Source organism: Xyrauchen texanus, chromosome 43 (genome assembly GCF_025860055.1).
Source record: "Xyrauchen texanus isolate HMW12.3.18 chromosome 43, RBS_HiC_50CHRs, whole genome shotgun sequence".
NCBI lineage: Eukaryota > Metazoa > Chordata > Actinopteri > Cypriniformes > Catostomidae > Xyrauchen > Xyrauchen texanus.
Genome location: NC_068318.1, coordinates 22,125,403 through 22,138,322, shown reverse-complemented (window position 1 = coordinate 22,138,322; position 12,920 = coordinate 22,125,403). Strand labels below are relative to the sequence as shown.

Here is a 12,920-nt window from a genome sequence, read left to right as displayed (position 1 = left end):
ATGTATTTTTATTTTTATTATAGGATCAATATTTGCTCACTGGAATAGATGTTCAGGGGTGTTTATTAACCTTTATGATGGCATTTTTCACAAATAGATGGCATCCTGCATGTTACTGTAATAGATGGCATCCTGCATGTTACTGATATATATATATATATATATATATATATATATATATATATATATATATATATATATATATATATATATACATATATATAATACAGTAACATGCTGCTGGATGCCATCTATTTGTGTCAAATAGTTCAGATGAATCAATTAATTTTAATGCATTTTCTATATAAACAATCTGTTATTTGTTAAATTAAATCAGCACTAAATGCAAAGATGGCTGTAAAATAATAATATCATAACACAATAAACGTGCTACTAGAATGCAATTAAATACATATTATACTCCTTTTATTGAATTATACAGCTCTCTACTGTCTACTGTCACAGTAGATTTTGAAGTAATCACTGTTTCAAGAGACAGTTTTAGCTTTTTTCATCAAAAAACTCTATATTAGCTGCTCATTCAAAAACACAAACTTCTGAGACAGCAAATTAAGAGATCTGACAGATATCTACAGGCCACTACAGTGTCTGCAGAGGTACTAAACCCACTAGAATAGAATAGAATAGAATAGAATAGAATAGAATAGAATAGAATTTATGTTATACAACAAAAAACAAACAAACAGAGGAATTCACTATAGGAGCATTTTTGGCCCCCACATTTTAAATATCTGGGACATTGTTGTCACCTTCTGTAGCATTTTGCACCCAGCCTTGCTTAAATTCTGTCTCTGCATTAGGGTAAATAGATAATGACTGAATATTGTATTTGGATGAACTATCCCTTTAAATATGTGCCTCCCTTATAAGCATAGACAACAGCTAAATGAGCTTCAGAGAAAGTGAGCTTCACCTTCTCTCACTCCTTCCCTTCATTCTTTACCTCCCCATTCTTTCTTGCTCTCTCATCCAATTGCCTGACCTCTCCGCCTTACAGCTTTTCCAGATCCCAGGTCAGCTTGAACGTGGTAAGGCCAGACAAAGCACTACTATTGTTTTCAACAATAGTCCACAACAAGGTGATAAAAGAAAAGTAATCCTTTGATCTTTTTGTGAAGGTACCACACATTTTTTGAGGAAAAAATTAATCTTGCTCCTAGCCTGGTTTGCGGTTCTTTGAAACCTGATTATCGGAAACAGAGTCCCTAACTTGCTGCTTGTGGCATGTAATGAAAAATCCTTATGACACCCTCATTTTCTCCGTTATAAGCATTTCTGTAATTAGCTTAGTCATTGCTTTACAATATGAAGCAATCATCATTTGAATTTTTATTAAGGAGGTAGTCCATTTAGGGACGATTGCGAAACGCAATTAGGTATGTTGACAAACAGTAATGACGGTCAGCAGCTTATTACGAAATCATTAGCACACTGGAATCTCATTATATGTTTAATATCATACCATAATGTGTTTATTAGTTTCTGATGAAGCCCTGGATTCCTTGTATGTGGGAACAAAGAACATGCTCACCGCTATAATACAATGCAGCTAGAAGGACAGCTTTTGCAACTCATAACTGGCCTTGCTTTCATGTTGCAACATTGAATGACTGTTTTTTTAATGCATGATGCCATTGACCTACTTGGTGCATGAGTCTAGAAATGTCTGTTTTTTACTGTCTTACAGTTTTTCACTTGTAATTTATTTCATGGATCCCTTTGAAAATGACTTGATTGTGTTAAATGTTGTTCAGTTACTAATTATGTGACTTGACAAAGCTAGCATTCTGTTATCCTACAAACTTGATTTAGGGTTTTATTTATTTATTTGAATCCATAAACCATGCCCAAAATTGCCAACACTAACTCCTTTTTAGAGTTTTCAAGCGACATCCACCAAACCTGGTACAGACCCTCAGACAGTTCTAGAAATGTGCTATGACTTTTCTTTCTGATCAGACTCACAGTTTTTGCACAATAATGTTTCAGATTAAGGGAATCATTTAGATTTAGGATAATGAACTAGTTTAATAGTCACAGGTTAGATAGGGGGGACATTTATCAATTTCCCCTTAATCCATTCTCTAGACCAAAATCAAGAAAGCTAAAACAGGAGAAGTAAATAAAAAAGGCAATTAACCTGTTATGCCGATACATAACTTGCCTATGTTTAATCAAACTACCTTATAACAAAGTCAGATATCCCCTTAACAAAGACTTATCTAAATGTTGTCCTATCTGCTTCAGTGATGTGGTCAGTATAAACTACTTTACTTTCTGTCTTTAATATGGGAGAAAGTCTTTAACTTGATTCTTATCTCCCAAGTTCAGTTATAGAAGCATTTCCTTCTCCTTTCTCTTGCAATCTGACTGCAGAGTACACAGAGAGAACAGACCCATTTATTTATACAGCATGTTGCTGCTTCATCTATTCTTCTCCTTTACATTCTAATAATCATTTGCTCTATTCAAGAGGACATTCTCTTGACAGCAGCAGGATTATTACTCTGTGCTGGATGTAATTGCTATGGGCCCTGTGTTTGGTTTCTGTCTTTAAAGTAAACATTATAAATCATTCCTTTGTGCCTGGCCTATCTACAATAGCCCCATCTCCATTCGGAAATCAAACTGACCACTCTGAAATATGAATATAACTACATGTGAATAAGTAAAGCATTGTGTAGCTCAACGTGTCACTATTATAGCAAGTCAGGAGATATACTGAAAAAAATACAAGCAAACAATATTTAGTTCTGAAAATTTTACATGTTTGCATATTAAATAGAAAATGCAATCACAACACATTTCCCTGTCAATGATTTTTTATTTTTTTTATGAAATATAATTAATTAATTAATAGTGCTAATGATGTTTGATAAAAATGTTTAATATCCCAATTTGCATTTATAATGGCATTGCATGACTAAGTAGTGAATAATACAGTTTAGATTTAATATATAATGACTTTCTGGAGCAGCTGAAACATTGTTATTGTCTGTCCTGCTGTTAACATGCAATGTCTGTAAAATGCACAATGTAGTATAAAATGTCACAAAATCTCAGATATTTTTCTATGGACAAAATATGATGTATATATATATATATATATATATATATATATATATATATATATATATATATATATATATATATATATATATATATATATATATATATTAAAATGCATTTTATTTCACATTTCCACATTCTGTTATGACAAAAAATGAAAAACAACAACAATATAATTTCCATCTGGTGTCAACAGTGTTGTAGGTCATTCTTACATGCTGTGATTTCTGATTTTTCTGATTTTATTTCTAAGCTATCCAAAAAATATGATCAATATGTTGATACCCAGTAGCTGGCGGGACAATATCTGTTGTCAAATGCCATTTAAATGCTTTTTTCCAGTATACTGGATGTTTGGAATGAGGTTTTTTTACTGGACTGCCAACAGGTTTTGCATTTGTATTTTTTACTTGTGTGTCTGTGCTCTTGTTTTTTATTTATTTATTTATTTTTATTCACAGCTATAAAGAAAGCAAAACAACTAAATCTATGTTACAGAATAAAATAATTCTCTTTGTATTTGTCGGAATCCTTCAGATGTTGTCGTGACAACCATGCCTGGCAAGTTTTGCAAAGTCCATTAAAAGGCAATCTTTACTTAAATGTTCATCACTATAATTCAGACTGCCTTTAGCTTTGATTACGGCACACATTTGTTGTGGCATTGTTTTGACAACCTTATGCAATGTCACAACATTTATTTCCATCCTGAGTTGCATTAACTTTTGGCTGAGATCTTTTATTGACGATGGGAAATCGAACCACTCCATAAAGTCTTCTCCAGCACATCCCAGAGACTTTCAATGGGGTTAAGGTCAGGACTCTGTGGTGGCCAGTTCATGCGTGAAAATGATTCCTCATGCTCCCTGAACCACTCTTTCACAATTTTAGCCTGATGAATCTTGGCATTGTTGTCCTGGAATGCTGCCATGCCGTCAGGGAAGAGAAAAATCCATTGATGCTATAACCTGGTCATTCAGTACATTCAGGTAGTTAAGTGAATTAATTTTATTGCTGCATAACGTTGCTGAGCCTAGTCCTGACCAATTGAAGCAATCCCAGATCATAACACTGCCTCCAGAGGCTTGTACAGTGGGCTGTATGCATGACGGGTGCATCGCATCATGCACTTCCCTTCTTACCCTGACACGCCCATCACTTTGGAATAGGTTAAATCTGGACTCATCAGACCACATGACCTTTTTCCATTACTCCACAGTCCAGTATTAATGCTCCCTAATACATTTTAATAATGTTTCTAATTAGCCTCACTAACAAGTGGCTTTCGTGTGGCCACACAGCTGTTTAGTACCAATCCTGTAAGTTCACACATTATGCGTGTAGAAATGCTCTTAATTTCATTATTACCATAGCCGTGAGTTCTACTATCAATTTGTTACGATGTGACTTGAAGCGTTTTAGTGATCTCCGATCATGATCATTCAAGATTTTTTTCCAACCACATTTCTTCTGCAAAGCTGACGGTTCACTACTATCCTGCCAGGTTTTAATAATTTGTAGGACAGTTCTTAAAATAATTCCAGTGATTTCAGCAATCTCCTTGTTTTCTTTGCTTTATGCTGGCAAATACTTTGTCCCTTCTGAAAACAGTAACATATTTTCCATGGAATATGTCTTCCGACATGGTTGTTTAAGAAATGAGAAGCTACACACTGCATCAGTTAGGATTAAAAGAATTGTTGCCAGCTGAAACATATTAATCACTGCATTAACAATCCAATCATAGGCTCTTAAATATCTGCTTATTTAAATCCAAACGGCAACCTTTTTTTTTCTCCTTTTTTTGTTTTGGGGCCAGACAGTGCATAACAGCAATTGATTCAAAAAAGTGTTGTCCATGAAAAATCCTTCTGCTTGCATTGACCAATAAAACAGTTAATGAAGTGTGTGTAAACCAAAAGAAGGACGAACACTATGGCCTTCAATTGTGATTGCCAGTCTATTAGTGATGCTCTTGAAAAAAGTACATCACATCCTTTAGAAAAGAAACCTCTCTGTACAAGAAATGCTGCAAAAAGAAGAGCTGATCAAAAGTCATCATTTGAAACTTCTAAATTGTGCTGATTATTTTTGGCTAGACATGAAAGTTGTGATATTGAAGAAAATATATGTTTCCTTGCCCAAAACTTCTGTAAAAGTTAAAGCAAGAAGTAAAACTGCCATTAAGTTTGAACAATTATTTGCATTTAAAGGGATTTTTGGTGCTTAAACATTGGGGATAATCGTTAATACTTTGAGGTTTAAGATCGAACATGAAATAGAGACAGAGAAGGTGTGTCTAAAAATCATTATGGTCAAATTAAATGGTAGAAATGAGCAGCAGAGTCAAATTTAAGGGGTTATTATAAAATCAGTATAGCCCACATGTAAATGGTCCGCACTTATATAGCGCCTTTTTAACCTTAGCAGTATTCAAAGCACTTTACACTGCATCTCATTCACCCATTCACACACCAATGATGGCAGAGCTGCCATGCAAGGCGCTTGCCTGCCATCGGGAGCAACTTGGGGTTCAGTGTCCCAAGGACACTTCGGCATGTGGAGTCGTGTGGGCCGGGATTTAATCCACCAACCCTGTGATTAGTGAACAACCCACTCCACCACCTGAGCCACAGCCACTGAGCCACTGTCCAAACCGCTATTACTTTGCAACCACAAACAACCTACAGTTCAGAACCTGTATTACTGTAAAATCATTTTTAGTAAGTTAAACTGTTTATTTAACATTGGTGTATTTGATCATTTTCATCAGTTTTGCAGCCATTTTATAAAAGCAGTAAGCCACTTGTATATGTTTGTTACAGTGTTTTAACAACAGCCGTTTGCATTGTTCCTAAGAACTGTGGTAAACTCACTGTAACACATGCCTCTCATGGCTTACTGCTTTATTTTATACAGTATCTGAAAATGGTTTTAAATCTATATTGTTATAACCATAGTTTTATTAAAAGTTTGGGGAATATTCAAGCATTGGTTCAGAAAGGACATAAGATGTTACAGGAAAGCTGGGCTGATTCTTTATTGAACTATACTCTTACTGATTGCTCAAACCTTTCAGAACTGGCAAAGTCATATAAGGAGATAAGAATAATTACCAACCTCTCCTACAGTCCCCAGTGTCATGGTATTAGAAACAAAATAACAACCTAAATCCATTCCTCAACATTTTCACTGAATGAAGGAACGAGTCTGTATAATGAGATGGTATAATGTAGAGCTTTTGCTGTGAGTGGCATTTGCACTAACTGGCTGCCTGAACCTGCGGGTGAAACTTTATTTTGCTCCTTCAGAGGAATAACTGAATAATTTCAGGCCTCTCATATCTGTTTTGCTTGATAATAGAATTGGAAAAGGTGTGTGTTTTGGTAAAATTATTGACTTAACAAGCAAAGAACACCAAAAGAGGGTCAACCGGGTCAGCCAAGTGTTTGTTTATTGACATTCACCAAACTTGTTCTACCTTCATATTGAGCTAATGTAGAATACATTTTATTACTTTAGATAGATCACAGCTCTATAAGTATGCATGCTTTAGGATTCCTCAACAACAGCAGAATACGGTCTGGATTTTGTATGGCTGGAGCTCTGTTCCAAAACCAGCCTAGTGAGCTACCTCGCTGCTTACTGCCAACATAAGCAGTTAACTTGTAAGACAATATCCTATCAGGAAACATCATCTAGTACCGATTGTGAAGCATGATGTTTAACGCATGATGCTAACACAGTCAGTGCAAGACACCATACAAGATGTTTATCATGGCTTAAAACTGAATGACTGAATTTAACATTTGCATTGTTTCAAATAGCCTATTATGATACAATATTGATGTGCCATGACAATCCGTGCATCATTCATTCATTTCTTATTCAATTTGGAATTAAAAATAAAAAACGACTTATATAACAACTTAAATGTGAAACATAAGCCTATATCATTATTTGTGTACAAAACCAATATTAAAAAAACAAATAATGACTTGTTTTTCGTCAAATATTTTCAAAATAGTACATTGGAAAAATAGTCATGGGACACGGTGTGTTTTGATCATTTGAGTTCACTAATATATGGCTTGAATATTTGATTCGCACATTATGGGTGGACCTGAAATGCCCCTTTCCTCTGATTGGTCAACCTGCACCGTTGTTTTCCTCAATGCTGAGAGACAGGATAAAAGTTGCTGTTTAATTGTTCTGATAAATTCATCTCAGTTAATATTCATTTGTTACAATTTATTTTCCAAAACTCGCCACGTTTATTGCAGCTGAGCTATCTCTCTCATGAAATAGTCAGACACAGTGCCAACACATAACCGTAAAATGTTCACTGAATGCAGACAGGGTTTAGTCTTGGACAATCATTGCCACGTGAACCAGTTTATAAGGGTGACGCACACACATATGTTGGTGTGGCTATCCTTATGAGGACTCTCCATAGACATAATGATTTTTATGCTATACGAAATATAGATTCTATCCCCTATCCCTAACCTTACCCCTAAACCTAACCCTCAGAAAAAATTTTCTGCATTTTTACATAAAAATTGTTTTTATTATTTAGTGTGATTTTTAAGTGATATGAATTATGTGGACACTAGAAATGTCGCCATAAACCAAATAATAGCATAATACCCTTGTCATTTCCAGTTTGTAACCTTAAAAAAAACACCCAAATCCGGCCACACACACACACACACACACACACACACACACACACACACACACACACACACACACACACACACACACACACATTTAAGATGTTTATTAAGACTAATCTCTTGCTCTGTATGTCAAATGTCTTCTCACAGTTATCCTTCTTCATGCCAGACAACTTGTTTTATTCATTTTTAAATGGCACCATGCAGTGTAGCTGATCAGTTGGGCAATGGTGGTCCACACTGCAGTGGAGAATCAGCTGGCATTCGCAGTTAGGGTGACCAGACGTCACTTTAAAACCAGTCACGATTGTGCAGGTCATGTAACGTGTCACGGTGGACTAACAGCTTTTGTCCTAATAATTAGTCTAAGACAGCTTATAGTTTGATTGCTTTAAATACGTGTTTTAAATTGACATCAGTGTTTCATGCGTTTTTGAAATGAGAAATCATCAAAGAGTAACAAACAATCTATTTATTTTTATTTTTACATATTGCAGTGCAATGATCAAAGCAAGATGCAGTTCAGGGAATATACAGACATAACGTAGGGTGCATCCAAGACAGATGAGCATTCATGCCAGTGAATTATAACAGCTACAACAGTACATAACAAATGATAAATAATAATAATAATAACAGCAATAAATAAATTGGAAGATATTATTACATTTAATATTTAATTTAAGACAGCAAATATTTACTTGGCAGTGAAGAGTACTAATTTCAAGCTCATATCATTCCAACATCCATGTTTTTCAATGGGAATATGGGTAGCCTTTATCTACTGTCTGGTTTGTATATGCTGCAGTTTTTTGTGCCTTTTACTATTGGACAAATGTGAAGGCCATATGTAAATGCTGACTTTAAATTCACTGGTCGAGCTTTCATGAACTTCCTTTAGCATAATTTCCATGATGAGCAAGTGACTCACACTGAAGCTCCCAGAGCAGAGTAAAGTTAGTTTTAGGTTCAAGATTTCTCATTTATTCGGTTTCATGAACCCACGCTCTCTGCCGGTGGCAAGTTTGAAAAGACTTTGCACACTTGGCTTGATGCTTTGGTATAGAAATATAAATGGTATATAACTATAATATACAGACATAAAACACTGCACTCAGAACTGTCATTTGGTGTGGTTGCATAATCATGACTGAAAATGCTCAGATGCACTTTGATTTCTTAGTGTACTTAAGGGACCTTCTGAAATTTCCACTTACTATTAAACACAGGCGGTGTCTAATCACTCATTCAGTTGATTAGCAAGTTAAACATAACACATTAAAAAGTGTGTTACAGTGTCCCTTGGCTATTTTTCCAATGTCCTACTTTTAACTTCAGCATTAAATCGAAATGACAAGTCATTATTTGATTTTTAATATTGGTTTTGTACATGAATAATGAAATAACAATTAGTTTTTGTTTTTCTGATTTTAAATTCCAAATTGAATATGAAATGAGCAAACGTTACATGGATTCATGACAGTGACATGTAACAGTTGTGGCCCCTTGGTGTTTTGTCCAGCTTTGTTAAAAATAGCATAATGGGTGCACCAAGATGCTTTTTAAAATACATTTTCAAATGTGAAGTTTGAATTTGTTGTATGAATTTCTGTGTTAAAATAATCACTATCCTCATGTGTGTTGGCACAGGTAGCAAAATTATAACCGATAGTGAGTATGTGCAAATGTTTGGAATTACCAAAGAGATGTCCGGGTCATACGACTGCATCACTTCAAATGACATCTCACCTCCAGACGTGAGGACTGTTCAGGTTACCGTAAACCGTGAGTATTGTCTTTATATTATTTCGTACTGTATAAATTCCTGTTTACAGTTTATGTTGCTGCCAATTTTTCACATACATTTCTGAATTTCTCAAATATTTGTAATTAATTTTACAGATCCACCTGTCATTTCGCGAGCTCGGAGCACAGGAACAGCTGTCGGCCAGAAAGGGGTCCTGTGGTGTGAGGCGTCAGCCGTTCCTCTGGCGAATTTTGAGTGGTTTAAGGGGGACCGCAGGTAAGATTATAAATGTATACATTTTTGAGCATTCTTCTTTCTACAATGAAAAGTAGATCAGGAAATAACAGGAAATAATTTGGTGACAGAGAAGGGGATTGGTACGTGTTGCAGATTCAAACCAGCATTTTCTATATGAGCATCTAGGCTCAGCATGTCATATGCGCTAACCACCGGACCATGGCTCCAACATAGCTAGCTAGACATATAATTCATATAAGCAGAAAGAATATAGGTATAAAATGTTTATAATGCCATTATAAGGCAAATAGCTCTATTGAATAGAATGTGTCAATTACGTAAAACATTCTTTTTGCTATAGTCAACACAGAAAATGTTTTATGAATAATGTGCATTATGTGTTCCACACTTTACAATTTAATGTATACAATTAACAGTAAGTTACAAAGGTTTTTAGATTTACAAAAAATCTAATATGTCAATATTTGCTGAGAAAAGTCCCCTAATGAAGATAATTCAATAGAAATTATACCTAAGTCAAATAATTATAAATATTATTATTTTTTCAGATAGTTTAGATTGAAATATATTACATCATTGTGGCAGATGAGTAAAGCATTGATTAGACAATGCAAGAAATCAATAAACTATTGTTTAATTCCCATATCATTGAACATAAGCCTACAGTTGACAACAAACCATTTTGCAATTGAGTTGGTCAATCTGTCCTGTTCTCATAGGATGTAAATATAATGTATAAAACCTTATTGTAAAGTAATACCAATATGTCTAATAATTAGATAATGTGCAGCTTTGTAAGAGTGGCACATTAATTTGTGCCACCAGCCTTCACCTTACATTAACAATAAAGTGTGATTTAATATCGGCTCTTAATAACTCAACAAACTGCTAACTTGACCCCAATTTTCACAGACTCTTCAACGGACGCAATGGGGTCATGATCGAAAACAAGGGTAAACAATCCATGCTTACGTTCTTTAATGTTTCTGAAGAGGATTATGGGAACTACACCTGTGTGGCCATGAACATGTTGGGGATAACAAACGCAAGCATTATTTTGTATGGTAAGAGCCTCCTTCTGATAACTAAAGATATGTTAGTTTATGCACAAAACCCATGTCAAGTGTAACTCGGCAAAGCCATTGAACATATCAACATGTTAAATGTTTGCCTACTGTAATTTAATCAACTCCTGTCTTGTCGTCTTGAGGCATCCACTAAAAAGAATGATTCCTAAACTCTGTGTCAATTTATTTGAACAGCTTAAAGGTGCGGTCACACAAACGTTCTCACTGTGAAATTCAGCGGGCAAAGATGGCGTGGGTGGACCTTGAGCGAGCAAAAATATAATTGTCAAGCAGCCATTTTTAATGCTGCACAATATAGTCAGTGAGGCTTAAGTTAAAAATCTGTAAGTTATATCCTTGTACATTGTGAATATAAGCTGTTTATGAAGCACTGCCCACACAGAGGTCACTGCCAAACCAAGCAACTTCCTATTTGTCAATGTGCCGATTTTGCCCGTCAAAGTTCACCAAACTTGAACTCGAGACGAAAACACCGCAAGGAAATTCTTTGTCTCCGAGAGGCCATCTTGTGAATTCACGATCGCTCGGATTCCCATTGAGATGACTGTATTTTGCCCATGGAATTTCGCCGTGAGAAGGTATGTGTGACTGCGCTTTATTGCATGATGAAACACAGTAGCTATTTGGGGGGGGGGGTGTTCACCCAAATTTGAAAAAATAATGTACAACACCCTCATGTTGTTCTTCCGTCAAACACAACAGGAGACTGTGTGGCTTCAGAGTACTTGAAATATAAGGCATGAGTCATATGGACTACTTTTCTGGTGTTTTTTGTTATTTTGGAGCTTGACAAGCCCTCTTTACAGTTCACTTTTTATTTAATGCAAAAAAGCAGTGTGAACATTCTTCTTAACTTCTTATGTATTCCACAAAAGAAAGAAAGTCATATGTGTTTGGAGCAACATAAGGGTGAGTACTGTATGAAAAATGTCATGTTTGGATGAACTATCCCTTTAAGGTGTAGGGTTGCACCCAGAATTGAGTCACTCTCTCTTCCTACAGGCCCCGGAGCAATACATGATGTGAACAATGCAGCCTTGTCGCCAACCAGCTCATTCTTGCTTCTAACTCTCTTTCTTACGCTCTCATTCCTGAGCAAGTTTTGATGCTAAAGCACCACGTCTGCTTCTCCCTACAAACACAGACTCACAGTCCCACACACAGAGGGAGGAATAATTTATCGGTATCATTATCATTATTACATTTAATTATTTTGCCTTATATTTTATTTCTGAAAGAAAGAGTCAGTGTGGGTTTATGGGTCTGTAATAAGATGCTTTGGGATTTAACCGTGTTTTGAAACAGTGAACTGGACTGTGAATGGAGTCAGTTTGTTAGCTGGGTAGAAATAATAATAGAACCACTATATGTGTCTCTCCAACCTTTTGTATGTGAAAAGAAAAGCAAAAATTCATGTCATTGTGAATAACATGGTTATTTTGCTCAGTATTGAACTGTGTGACTTGAGGTTACTGGTGTGTCCTGTTTCCTTGTAAAATAACATGTTTTTCTTTTTTAATAATCTATAAAAATGACAAACAGCAAAAAAGAACAAAGTGTTAAAAAAAGAAAATGTGACATTTAATTTAATGTACATGTACAGATGTATGCAAATACTGTTCATACCACTGATCTATAATATAGAACTGGATTGCAGATGACGTCATAGCAGTGAAGCCACTGTGCCACCATGATGCTATGCCCAAACATTCCAGTGTGCCTATTGACTTAATAGAAAGTCTTTTAATTTCAGTGAGTAAAAATGGGCCATGTAATCACTGATTTTATATCTAAAATCTGCCTGTACATCCCTACAATGCAAACATCCTGCACATGTTACTTATTTATTTAAAGGAACACACAACATTTTGTTTGTGCCATCTTCGACATACAGTGACACCTAGTGGTGTGGATTTAGCATCATTCAAAATCATTTACATTTAAAACATTTATATTTATTTATTTAGCAGATGCTTTTATCCAAAGCAAATTACAAATGAGGAGAACAACAGAAGTGAATCATCCAAGGGAAACAGAAGTAAGAGAAGTGCTGTAGTA

The 12,920-nt window shown here is 35.3% G+C and overlaps 1 protein-coding gene across 3 annotated transcripts in view; it reads left to right on the top strand.

The window, feature by feature from the left end:
* LOC127635802 (opioid-binding protein/cell adhesion molecule-like) overlaps positions 1–11,968 on the top strand; it is a 110,616-nt gene extending 98,648 nt beyond the window's left edge. For 2 of the 3 annotated variants that reach the window (XM_052116031.1, XM_052116032.1), the window contains 4 exons: positions 9,420–9,554; positions 9,672–9,792; positions 10,687–10,838; positions 11,865–11,968. In XM_052116031.1, the coding sequence (XP_051971991.1) occupies positions 9,420–9,554; positions 9,672–9,792; positions 10,687–10,838; positions 11,865–11,968 (512 nt within the window). The remainder of the gene's footprint in view (positions 1–9,419; positions 9,555–9,671; positions 9,793–10,686; positions 10,839–11,864) is intronic. The other variant, XM_052116033.1, reaches the window with a different exon arrangement.
* The last annotated feature ends 952 nt before the right edge of the window (positions 11,969–12,920 follow it).